We start from the raw sequence: 12369 nt of genomic DNA, 5'->3' as shown, positions 1-12369 counted from the left end.
AAATGCCCATGGTATTAGCGTAGAGATAATGGGAACTGCAAATGCTGGAGAATCCGAGATAACAAAGTGTGGAGCTGGATGAACACAGCAGGCCAAGCAGCTCCTAAGATGCTGTGTTCATCCAGCTTCACACTTCGTTATCCGGTATTAGCATAACTGAGTCTGAGAAGGGGGTCAGGCACAGGTCTGGGTCTTGGCTGTGAGGTTGGGGGGGAAGGGAGGAGGACCGCAGGAGGTGAGGGGGCGGGGTCAGTCCGCGGGGAGTCAAAGGGCGGGGTCAGCCCATGTCTTGCCCCGTGGGTGAGGCGTCTTGGGTGAAAGGGCGGGGTCAGTGCGTAGCCGAACCGGCCCATGAGGGGGCGGGGCCGAGCGGCAGGGCGGGTGAGGGGGCGGGGCGTAGGTCGGGCTGACACATCAGCGGCTGTTGAACTGAGGGCGATGGAAAGTACGCCTTTGGCCGGCGGTAAAACTTCGAAAGCGGCCGCTCCTCACCCGCTGTCTAAGGACGTGCTGGGTTTTGAGGATGACGAGGACGATGACTTGGAGGTGTTCAGTAAGGTTAGTTTCTCTGCCCCTCCCCCCGCCCAGTACCGGAGCCCTCTCCAACTCCCCAATTAAAGTTTAGTGTAGGCGTCGGTACCGCCGACCCACCGCAGCCTGTACACTGGGGCTTGTGCCGCCGCCAAGGATCTGCTGCGATGTGAATGTGGAAACTCTTCCAAGAGAGAATTGACTTGCGGCCCTTTTTAAAGCAGTGATTTTTGTTTACACACACACTCTCGACTCTCCACTGTATCTGTCTCTTCCTTCCCAGGCGGAGCCATTCTTTATTGTTTTATTTCTGCAAACGCAATAAAACAATCAGCACAGTTTGTTGTTTAACTGCCGCATTCCATGAAAATTGGGGATTGGGAGTTTTCTGCTGCAGTCGCAGGGAGAGACTTGATGTCAATGCTTAGCAAACACCTATGCCGTGAGTGAATTCAAGTCCAGACTGCACACCCCCCGGTTGTCTGACTTTGGATTATGAGGGAGAGGGGAAAGTTCCCACTCCTTTGAAGTGCTTTTAGTTTTGAGAACTAGATAAATTGAGCCTTTTTTTTAAAAAAGCCATTTTGCCTAGATAAACTGTTTTACATATGTGCCTAGGCATGTACAAAGTAATCTACTCAATCTCGAGATAATAAAATGTGAGGCTGGATGAACACAGCAGGCCAAGCAGCATCTCAGGAGCACAAAAGCTGACGTTTCGGGCCGAGACCCTTCATCAGAGAGGGGGATGGGGGGAGGGAACTGGAATAAATAGGGAGAGAGGGGGAGGCGGACCGAAGATGGAGAGTAAAGAAGATAGGTGGAGAAGGTGTGGGTGGGGAGGTAGGGAGGGGATAGGTCAGTCCAGGGAAGACGGACAGGTCAAGGAGGTGGGATGAGGTTAGTAGGTGGCTGGGGGTGCGGCTTGGGGTGGGAGGAAGGGATGGGTGAGAGGAAGAACCGGTTAGGGAGGCAGAGACAGGTTGGACTGGTTTTGGGATGCAGTGGGTGGGGGGGAAGAGCTGGGCTGGTTGTGTGGTGCAGTGGGGGGAGGGGATGAACTGGGCTGGTTTAGGGATGCAGTGGGGGAAGGGGAGATTTTGAAACTGGTGAAGTCCACATTGATACCATATGGCTGCAGGGTTCCCAGGCGGAATATGAGTTGCTGTTCCTGCAACCTTCGGGTGGCATCATTGTGGCAGTGCAGGAGGCCCATGATGGACATGTCATCAAGAGAATGGGAGGGGGAGTGGAAATGGTTTGCGACTGGGAGGTGCAGTTGTTTGTTGCGAACTGAGCGGAGGTGTTCTGCAAAGCGGTCCCCAAGCCTCCGCTTGGTTTCCCCAATGTAGAGAAAGCTGCACCGGGTACAGTGGATGCAGTATACCAAATTGGCAGATGTGCAGGTGAACCTCTGCTTAATGTGGAATGTCATCTTGGGGCCTGGGATGGGGGTGAGGGAGGAGGTGTGGGGACAAGTGTAGCATTTCCTGCGGTTGCAGGGGAAGGTGCCGGGTGTGGTGGGGTTGGAGGGCAGTGTGGAGCGAACAAGGGAGTCACGGAGAGAGTGGTCTCTCCGGAAAGCAGACAGGGGTGGGGATGGAAAAATGTCTTGGGTGGTGGGGTCGGATTGTAAATGGCGGAAGTGTCGGAGGATAATGCGTTGTATCCGGAGGTTGGTAGGGTGGTGTGTGAGAACGAGGGGGATCCTCTTGGGGCGGTTGTGGCGGGGGCGGGGTGTGAGGGATGTGTCGCGGGAAATGCGGGAGACGCGGTCAAGGGCGTTCTCAATCACCGTGGGGGGGAAGTTGCGGTCCTTAAAGAACTTGGACATCTGGGATGTGCGGGAGTGGAATGTCTTATCGTGGGAGCAGATGCGGCGGAGGCGGAGGAATTGGGAATAGGGGATGGAATTTTTGCAGGAGGGTGGGTGGGAGGAGGTGTATTCTAGGTAGCTGTGGGAGTCGGTGGGCTTGAAATGGACATCAGTTACAAGCTGGTTGCCTGAGATGGAGACTGAGAGGTCCAGGAAGGTGAGGGATGTGCTGGAGATGGCCCAGGTGAACTGAAGGTTGGGGTGGAAGGTGTTGGTGAAGTGGATGAACTGTTCGAGCTCCTCTGGGGAGCAAGAGGCGGCGCCGATACAGTCATCAATGTACCGGAGGAAGAGGTGGGGTTTGGGGCCTGTGTAGGTGCGGAAGATGGACTGTTCCACGTGACCTACAAAGAGGCAGGCATAGCTGGGGCCCATGCGGGTGCCCATGGCCACCCCCTTAGTCTGTAGGAAGTGGGAGGAGTCAAAAGAGAAGTTGTTGAGTGTGAGGACGAGTTCCGCTAGGCGGATGAGAGTGTCGGTGGAGGGGGCCTGGTCGGGCCTGCGGGACAGGAAGAAGCGGAGGGCCTTGAGGCCATCTCCATGCGGAATGCAGGTGTACAGGGACTGGACGTCCATGGTGAATATGAGGTGTTGGGGGCCAGGGAATTGGAAGTCCTGGAGGAGGTGGAGGGCGTGGATGGTGTCACGGACATAGGTGGGGAGTTCCTGGACCAAAGGGGAGAAAATGGAGTCCAGATAGGTGGAGATGAGTTCGGTGGGGCAGGAGCAGGCTGAGACGATGGGTCGACCAGGGCAGGCAGGTTTGTGGATTTTGGGAAGGAGATAGAAACGGGCCGTGCGGGGTTGGGGAACAATGAGGTTGGAGGCTGTGGGTGGGAGGTCCCCTGAGGTGATGAGGTCATGAATGGTGTTGGAGATGATGGTTTGGTGCTCGGGTGTGGGGTCATGATCGAGGAGGCGGTAGGAGGTGGTGTCGGAGAGTTGGCGTCTGGCCTCGGCGATGTAGAGGTCAGTACGCCATACTACCACTGCGCCACCCTTGTCTGCGGGTTTGATGGTGAGGTTGGGGTTGGAGCGGAGGGCTGCCCGTTCTGCGGGGGAGAGGTTGGAGTGGGTGAGAGGGGTGGAGAGGTTGAGGCAGTTAATGTCTCGACGGCAGTTGGAGATGAAGAGGTCGAGGGAGGGTAGGAGGCCTGGGGGTGGTGTCCAGGAGGAGGACTTGTGTTGGAAGCGGGTGAAGGGGTCAGTGGAAGGAGGGTTGGGTTCCCGGTTGAAGAAGTAGGCATGCAGGCGAAGACGGCGGAAAAACTGCTCTGTGTCCGACCGTGACTGGTATTCGTTGATGTGTGGTTGTAGGGGGACAAAGGTGAGCCCCTTGCTCAGGACTGACCGTTCGTCCTCAGTCAGTGGGAGGTCTGGGGGGATGGTGAAGATCAAGTCGGATCACGCTTTAGAGTAGTTTTCGAACTGTAACAAATTTGCTGTACTGTATTTTTGTTTTGGACTGTTACATTTTTGTATTGGTCTACTAAGTTGAGGTCTGACATTGCCATACGTCTGCATTTTATGAGGTGGTAAATTTCTGTTAAAACGTAAGATTGGTTTCAGTTTTCATTTAACAGTAATTCTGATGTCGTACTGGAATCAAGGCACAAATCAACTCCTCCAGAAATGATGTGGAGCAATGTGCTTCACACTTGCCTGATGTGGAATTATAGTGTTGTGCCAATTTCAAATGTGGATTCAAAAGTACTTGAGTGGATCCTTTTAAACCTACCTGGAAGTGATCTTATTAGTTCGGACTATCCACAAAATTCTAGATCACAATGTCGCTTTACTAAAACTGTTAAATTGTGCCACCAGTGCATTAGAAATTCTGCACAACAAGTTGGCATACTGAAAGAATTGTGGGTTTAAGCTGTACCCTTTAACTGAAGTGGCTCCTGGCTGGAATTGATACTGCAGCTACATTATAATTGCACAAAAGCTGGTTGACTTAAATCTGTTTAAAAATAAAATCAATATTTTGTCAATAATGCATTGTAATTTGCATCTGAGGCTCATTATAGGGGCATTAGCAAAGATGACTGAGCTGTATGGGATAATAAAATGTGAAGCTGGATGAACACAGCAAGCCAAGCAGCATCTCAGGAGCACGAAAGCTGACGTTTTGGGCCTAGACCCTTCATCAGAGAGGGGCATGGGGTGAGGAATAAATAGGGAGAGAGGGGGAGGTGGACCGAAGATGGAGAGAAAAGAAGATAGGTGGAGAGGAGAGTATAGGTCGGGAGGTAGGGAGGGGATGTGTCAGTCCGTGGAAGACGGACAAGTCAAGGAGGTTGTGATGAGGTTAGTAAGTAGGAAATGGAGGTGCGGCTTGGGGTGGGAAGAAGGGATGGGTGAGAGGAAGAACAGGTTAGGGAGGCAGAGACAGGCTGGACTGGTTTTGGGATGCAGTGGGTGGAGGGGAAGAGCTGGGCTGGTTGTGTGATGCAGTGGGGCGATGGGACGAACTGGGCTGGTTTTAGGATGCAGTGGGGGAAGGGGAGATTTTGAAGCTGGTGAAGTCCACATTGATACTATTGGGCTGCGGGGTTCCCAAGCGGAATATGAGTTGCAGTTCCTGCAACCTTCGGGTGGCATCATTGTGGCACTGCAGGAGGCCCATGATGGACATGTCACCTAAAGAATGGGAGGGGGAGTTGAAATGGGTCGTGACTGGGAGGTACAGTTGTTTATTGCGAACCGAGCGGAGGTGTTTTGCAAAGCTGTCCCCAAGCCTCCGCTTGGTTACCCCAATGTAGAGGAAGCCACACTGGGTACAATGGATACAGTATACCACATTGGCAGATGTGCAGGTGAACCTCTGCTAATATGGAAAGTCATCTAGGGGCCTGGGATAGGGGTGAGGGAGGAGGTGTAGGGGCAACTGTAGCACTTCCTGTGGTTGCAGGGGAATGTGCCGGGTGTGGTGGGGTTGGAGGGCAGTGTGGAGCGAATAAGGGAGTCACGGAGAGAGTGGTCTCTCCGGAAAGCAGACAAGGGTGGGGATGGAAAAATGTCTTGGGTGGTGGGGTCGGATTGTAGATGGCGGAACTGTCGGAGGATGATGCGTTGTATCCGGAGGTTGGTGGGGTGGTGTGTGAGAACGAGGGGGATCCTCTTTGGGCGGTTGTGGCGTGGGCGGGGTGTGAGGGATGTGTTGTGGGAAATGCGGGAGGCGCGGTCAAGGGCGTTCTCGACCACTGTGGGGGGAATGGGATATTGGGAATGACAGGTGTTAAATTAATATTTTAAAGGAGGAGAGAAAAGTTGTGGTTTCAGGAGGGTATTCCAGAGCTTGGAGTGATTCAAACTGAAGTTATACTCACCAGTGGTAGAGCAATGAAAATATGGGACGTGTAGGAGATCAGAATTGGAGGAATATATAGATATTGGAGGAGGTTTGAGATGGGAGGTCATAGATGTAGATAGGTTTGAAAATAAGGTTAAGCATTTTAAACTGAGTTCTTGACTGATCAGAAATTAATCTAGGTCAGGGAGCAGCAGTTGAAACATAATTGGAACTTGATGTAAGTATGGACAGCAAAGTTTGGAAGAGTTCACGTTTAAACAAAGACAGGAGACCAGCCTGGAGAGCGTTGGAATATTCAATTCTATAGCTAATGAAGATACAGTGATAGTTTCCAGCTATGGATAAAGTAAGTGATGTGATGGAACCAGAAGTTAGTGCCTTGATGATGACTAAGGTCAGAGGCTTGAATGTCTGGTTTGATTTCAATTTTATGGAGAAATAAATGGAGTCAGTAGCGTTGTCTTTTATTTATAGGAAACTTGGGCTTTCAGTTCTGAAGAATGAAACTAAGATTTTTCAGAAAATGCCAAATCATATTTTACCTTCAAACTTATTTGTAGTTTGTGATACATAAAGAAGGTGAAAATAAACAGAGGCAAAAATTATTTAACAAAATGACTTATTTTGTCAGCATGGAATGGGAATAATACTATCTGCATGCTCCCTCCATTGTCCATGCAATCCTCTCTTGGTGGAAACATGCAGGTAGTAATGTGTGATTTATCAATACTTTAATGTCATTCTGATTTAAAAACATATTCTGTAAGTGACTTCAAGTTAATGCTGTTAAAATTGAAAGAAAATACTGAAACGTTAGTTTTGAAACATCATAACATTGTCACACAAAATACATTACTTCAAATGAATATTTGCAATTGATTTGCTGTAAATTCTTTAGTGACACAAATAGGCAGGGATGTTTTTTAATCTTAGTGGTATAACTAAATGCAAAAAAGATGAGGCCTTAAAATGATCCAGCATTTAGTGAGACCACCTTGTACTTGTGAACGTTACCAGTAGTATGTTTAAGTGATAACAGTATTTAAAGACTTGTGGTCTATTCTTTTAAATTTTAATCTGTATAACGGAAGTTTTTTTTTAAGAAAGGAAATCTGATGAGCTGCTGTTTGACTTATACCCTTTTGTATAGGGGATCAGTTAACTCAGTTAATTTTATGGCTGGTTTGTGATGCAGTGTGAAACCAAAAGTGTGGGTTTAATTCCAACTATGGCTGGGATTTCAAAGCAAAAACAGAAAGAATTGCGGATGTTGTAAATCAAAAACAAAAACAAAAATTGCAGGAAAAGCTGAGCAGGCCTGACAGCGTCTGTGAATAGAAATCAGGGTTAATGTTTTGGGCTTGATGACTCTTCCTCATTACTACAAAGCGCACTTCTTCTCAATCTCTCCCTTTGTCTGAGATTTGGTGATGCTCAGGTTAAATCATCACCAGTTGTCTGTCTTTCTAAGAGAAAAGTCCTATGGTTCGGTAGGACAATGGTGATTCTACTTTCACTATTACTTTTATGCGTCACATCCATAGAAATAAAGTTGTGTTGGAGGATTGAAGAATTGTAAACATTCCACTCTTTTTCATAAAAGGTTGTAAAATTGGCCCAGCACCTACAGACTGGTTAATTTTACTTGGGTGGGGAACCCTTGAGGAACTATTCATTCCGATGGAATGAATACTAACTGGTGAAAAATATTGATTGATTTGGAACAGACAACGTAGATTTGTTAAGGTAAAAGTAATATGAGGGGAAGACTGTTGATGTGGTGTATGTGCACTTGCAGAACACGTTTGATACGATTCCAGATGACAGACTTGTAAAATAGCTCATGGAATAAAATGGAGAGTAGCAATATGGATTCAAAATTTGCTGAGGGATACAAAACAGTAATGGGGTTAAAGAGGCATTTTCAGACTGAAAGGAGGGTTTTCAGTAGAGTTTCCCACAGCTGAGTATTGGGACTCATTTTCCTGATCTATAAATTGTCTTGATCTTGATGTGTGGGGGATGATTTCAATGTTCTTAAATGACTCAAAACTTAGGAGCTTTGTAAATTGAGAAGAGGTCAGTATAGAATTGTAAAAAGACATTGACAAGTTGGTGGAGTGGTTGGATAGGTGGTAAATGATGTTCAATTTGGAGAAATGTGAGAAGATACACTTTGGTACAAAGAATGTGGAGTAGGTGCATTAGTTAAAGGCCCTATTCGAAACGGTGTGTAGGAGTAGAGTGACTACTGTAGAATAGAGAATCAATAAAGGTGGCAATATGGGGAGAGAAAATTATTAATAAAGCGTTGTGTTCTACGCTCTGTGTAAACAGGCTCGCAGAGTTCAAGAACAGGGAAGACGAACTTGGATAAAATTTTAGATAGATTTCAGCTGAAATATTGTGTACAATTCTGGGTGCTGCACTAATAGGAAAGATGTGAATACATTGGAGACAGTGCAGTTCATGTGAATGGTTCCAAGGATGAGAAACTTCAGTTATAAGGAAAGATTGGAGAAATTAGGACTTTTTTTTCCCCATGGGGAGGAGAAAGCTGTGAGGGCTCTGCACAAAATGCATGGGGAGAACCTATTCCCAATTGTAAATTAATAGAGAACCAGAGGACTCAGCTTAGAAGTATTTTGGAAAAGAAGCAAATGCGAGGTGAGAGGAAAAAAAAATTCTTTGCCCATACTGAATAATTAGGTTGTAGAATTCACTGTCTGGAATTACATTGAAAGCAGGTTCAATTGAAGCTTTGAAGACAACATTATTTCTGTTTAAATAATCATCCATTGTGCACAGTCATGGGGAAAATGCATAAGCAGGAATAAGTTAAAATGATCAGAAAGCCAATGTAGTAATGATATGCTGAATTCGTTCTTCCTGCACTTTAATGATTCTATGATTGTTTTATTTGTGGTATGTGAACATCACTTGCCATTTTTTTCCCTCTGTACCCTTTAAAATGTGCTGGTGAGTCGCTGCCTTGCTACAATCTACCTGGTGTAGAAACATCCTAAATGTTGCTAGGGAGGGAGCCCCATGACTTTGACCCAGAAACAGCGAAAGAACAGCAATGTACTTGTAAGTGCTGAAAGAAACAAGTGGTGTGTTTGCCACTGTCCCCTTTTCTGGAAGATAAAGGCTAAAGATTTGGAAGGGAGAGTTGGAGGAGCCTTGGTGAATTAATGTACACTGCTGCTGGTGCTGTCCATGGAAGAAGTGTATATATACGGTGGTGGATGGAATGCCAATTAAGCAGATTGCTATTTTTTAAATTGTGCACTTCTTGAGTATTGAAGGTTTTTTACTTAATGGGAGAAGTTTTTATAACGCATCCACAGTAGATAACGTGGTAATGCAGAAGATATACAGCATATTTTATATCATCCAGGCCTTCCAAAGTGTTTCTTAGCAACTGAATGAACGGCTACCAGTTGTTATTAAAGCAAATTAGTCAGTTTGTGTATAGTATTTCATTGTTATTTGTGGAACCTTAAATGACTGGCAGTTTTGTTAAAAGTAAGTAGTGTTGACTTTTAAATATTTATCTTTGCAGTGAGAGAGACTTATCTGTTATAAAGTGCCTTTGAAATGTACTTGAACAAGTAGTTTGGTATTGCCTGGATAAGATGTTAAAACAATGTTGCAGAATTCTCCAGTTGCACTGAAGTGTTAAGCTAAATGAATTGTTCATGTTCTGGAGTATGGATTGAACGTGTGACCTTCTGATGTACAAGTGACAAAGATGATACTCAGCCAATCTGACAGAAGAACATTTACCAGAACGGTACAGCACAGTACAGGCCCTTTGGCCCACAATGTTGTGCCGACCTATTATACTACTTTGATCAACTACCCTGCGTACCCCACATTTTACTATCATTCATGTGATCCAGAAGGTACAGTAAGAGAACAAGAAACAACAGCATGAACATAAGTCAAGAGAAACATTTCTTCTGAACATGCCACCCACTTCTCAGATCTGCTGCAACACTTCTGACCCTTGGTCCGTTAAGTCTGTGCTTCAGTTTCTTCTAGCTGTTTTTTCTGTGCAACTTTAAGGTTCTTCATTTGGTTCAGTTGTTTTTCTTTACAGTATATATGTTGATTCTGTATTTTGCACAGTTTCCTTTGCCTTCCTCCACTCTGTAATTCTAGTTTCAATTTTAATCCTCCTTGAGACTTTCAGAAGAGCCTGAACAATAGACTCTGCTTCTGATTGTCCTCATGCTGCTCTGCTTTCTCCAAAATTTTCAATACTAAGCCCAGTCTGGAGTGGAATGTGCCCCGCTGGCACGGATATGAATCCTAGCACTCGGCAGTTTGTTACTTTATCTTATTCAGCTTCCTGATGCTTATTTTATTTTCCAGTGTTTCTCCTATTGTTTAACTTTCTAAGTATAGTTCATCTGTAATTCACATTGATGTACTTTCTTTTAAAGTATAACTCTATCTCTTTTAAGTAATGTTCCTGGTGTTTCTTTTTTTTCCTTTCTAGTGTTATATTTTAAATGTAGTGCTAATTTGCAATTACTGTATTTTCTAGTCAAGTTCAGGCTGCTTTTCTTTAGTTTTTAAAAAAAAAAGCACAGGAGGAGGCAGTTCAGTAATTTTTCTTCCTGGCAGTCTGAAAGGGATCCAGAATCCTGCTCTTTTTTCATAATCCTTTTAATTTTTTTAATGCTGCTGCCTTTGTAAGATATTTTAGAAAATGTCTACACTCCTCCTTTGACATTTTACTTTTATATTTTGCTGTACTGCTCAAAATTCTCTAACCACCTTCTGAAATCGACACCACCAGTATTTTTGGAACTTCTGTATTCTCAAAATGTTCATCACCACCATCATACCATTGTTCTTTTACCTCCACTGCAAATACTTTCCCTCTGTCAATGACAATTCAAACGCCAATCTGTTTCCTTTTTTTCCCAATTGTTTTCTATCTGCTAGTCTTCTTCAACCTGAGCATTCAGAAGTGAGTCCTCTGAACCTTGTCGTAAGGAACCTGGAATAAAAGTTTATGGGACTGGAATGAAAAATGTACAAAAATATTTGTAAATTCTGTTCAAACATTTGAATATTAATACACAATTGGAGATCGAGGAAGAAAGTCTGTTTAACAGGGTGTAGTAACAGAAGTGAAAAGCCATATGGTTAAACTGTGGCAAATATAACTGACCTTTGATTGTAGCCCTGTCTTCAAGCCAGCCCACTCAATTTGCTCTTTCACCATGAAATGTTCATCATCAAAGAGGAATGATGAGGACAGAGCACTGGACCTGATCCATATGGACTTCAGTCAGGCATTCAAGGTCTGTCATGATAGATGAGTGAGCAAGGTCAGATCACATGGAAAAGAGGAAGAACTAGCTATTTGGATACAGAACTGGCATGAAGGTAGAAGACAGTGGTGGTAGAAGGTTACTTTACAGACTGGAGGCCTGTAATCAGCGGTGTGCCCAAGTGTTGATGCTGGGTCCAGTGCTTTTTGTCATTTATGCGAATGTTTTTTGATGTGAACATAGAAAATATGGCTAGAAACTTTGCAGATCACACCAAAATTGGAAGTGTGGAGGACAGCGAAGAAGTTTATCTCCGAGTATAACAGGATCTTGGCCAGACGGGCCAATGGGCTGAGGCATAGCAAATGGAGTTTAATGTAGGTGAATGCGAGGTCCTACATTTCGGAAAGGCACATCAGGTCGGGATTTATATTCTTGATGGCAGGGTCATGGTGAGGATTGCTGAACAAGGTGAGCAAGGACACCTTGGAGTGCAGGCTCAGTTCCTTGAAAGTGGAGTCTCAAGTAGATAGGATAGAGAAAGAGGTGTTTGATATGCTTGCCTATTGGTCAGGGCATTGAGTATAGGAGTTGGGAGATCATGTTGTGGCTGCACAGGACATTGGTTAGGCCACTGTTGGAATACTGCATGCAATTCTGGTCTCCCTCCTATAAGAAGGATGTTGTGAAACTTGAAAGGGTTCAGAAAAGATTTACAAGGATGTTGCAGTTTTGGAGGTTTTGAGCTATATGGAGAGGCTGAATAGAGTCAGCTGTTTTTCCTGTAGCATCAGAGGCTGAAGGGTGACGTTTTAGAGGTTTATAAAGTGAATAGACAGGGTTTTTTCCCCTGAGGTGGAGGGTCCAAAACTAGAGGGCATAGGTTTAAGATGAGGGGAAAGATTAAAAAGGGACCCAAGGGACAACATTTTCATGCAGAAAGTGGTGCCTGTATGGAATGAGCTGCTAGAGGAAGGGATGGAGGCTGGTACAATTACAACAGGTAGGGAATGTGAATAGGAAGGGTTTGGAGAAATTTGAGCCAAATGCTGGCAAATGGGACTAGGTTTGTTTACGATATCTAGTCAGCGTGGATGAGTTAGACGCAATCAGGCTTCCATTTCAAATAGTATGGATGGTGTAGGGAGGTGTGAAGCCATTAGAAGCTGTCAAGAGGAGTAAATAGTGAAAGATTCAAAGAGGTAGATGATCTCATTTTATGTTTGGCTACTGTAGACAACCAATAATGAAAATTAGAATGTGTCCCTTCCATTAAAGTTAGACTGCAGTTGAAAAGAATGCATAGAACTGAATGAACAACTTACTGCACCGCAATTTCTTCTAAAGAAGAGGTA

General features: G+C 45.2%; 1 protein-coding gene across 2 annotated transcripts in view; it reads left to right on the top strand.

The window, feature by feature from the left end:
* The first annotated feature begins 391 nt into the window (after positions 1 to 391).
* The window catches only part of snx7 (sorting nexin 7), a 78210-nt gene continuing 66232 nt past the window's right edge, over positions 392 to 12369 (top strand). For both annotated transcript variants that reach the window (XM_059648041.1, XM_059648040.1), the window contains exon 1: positions 392 to 558. In XM_059648041.1, the coding sequence (XP_059504024.1) occupies positions 439 to 558 (120 nt within the window). In that variant the 5' untranslated portion in view covers positions 392 to 438. The remainder of the gene's footprint in view (positions 559 to 12369) is intronic.

Source organism: Stegostoma tigrinum, chromosome 8, assembly GCF_030684315.1.
Source record: "Stegostoma tigrinum isolate sSteTig4 chromosome 8, sSteTig4.hap1, whole genome shotgun sequence".
NCBI classification, from domain to species: Eukaryota; Metazoa; Chordata; class Chondrichthyes; order Orectolobiformes; family Stegostomatidae; genus Stegostoma; species Stegostoma tigrinum.
This window is presented reverse-complemented; position numbering and strand designations above follow the sequence as displayed.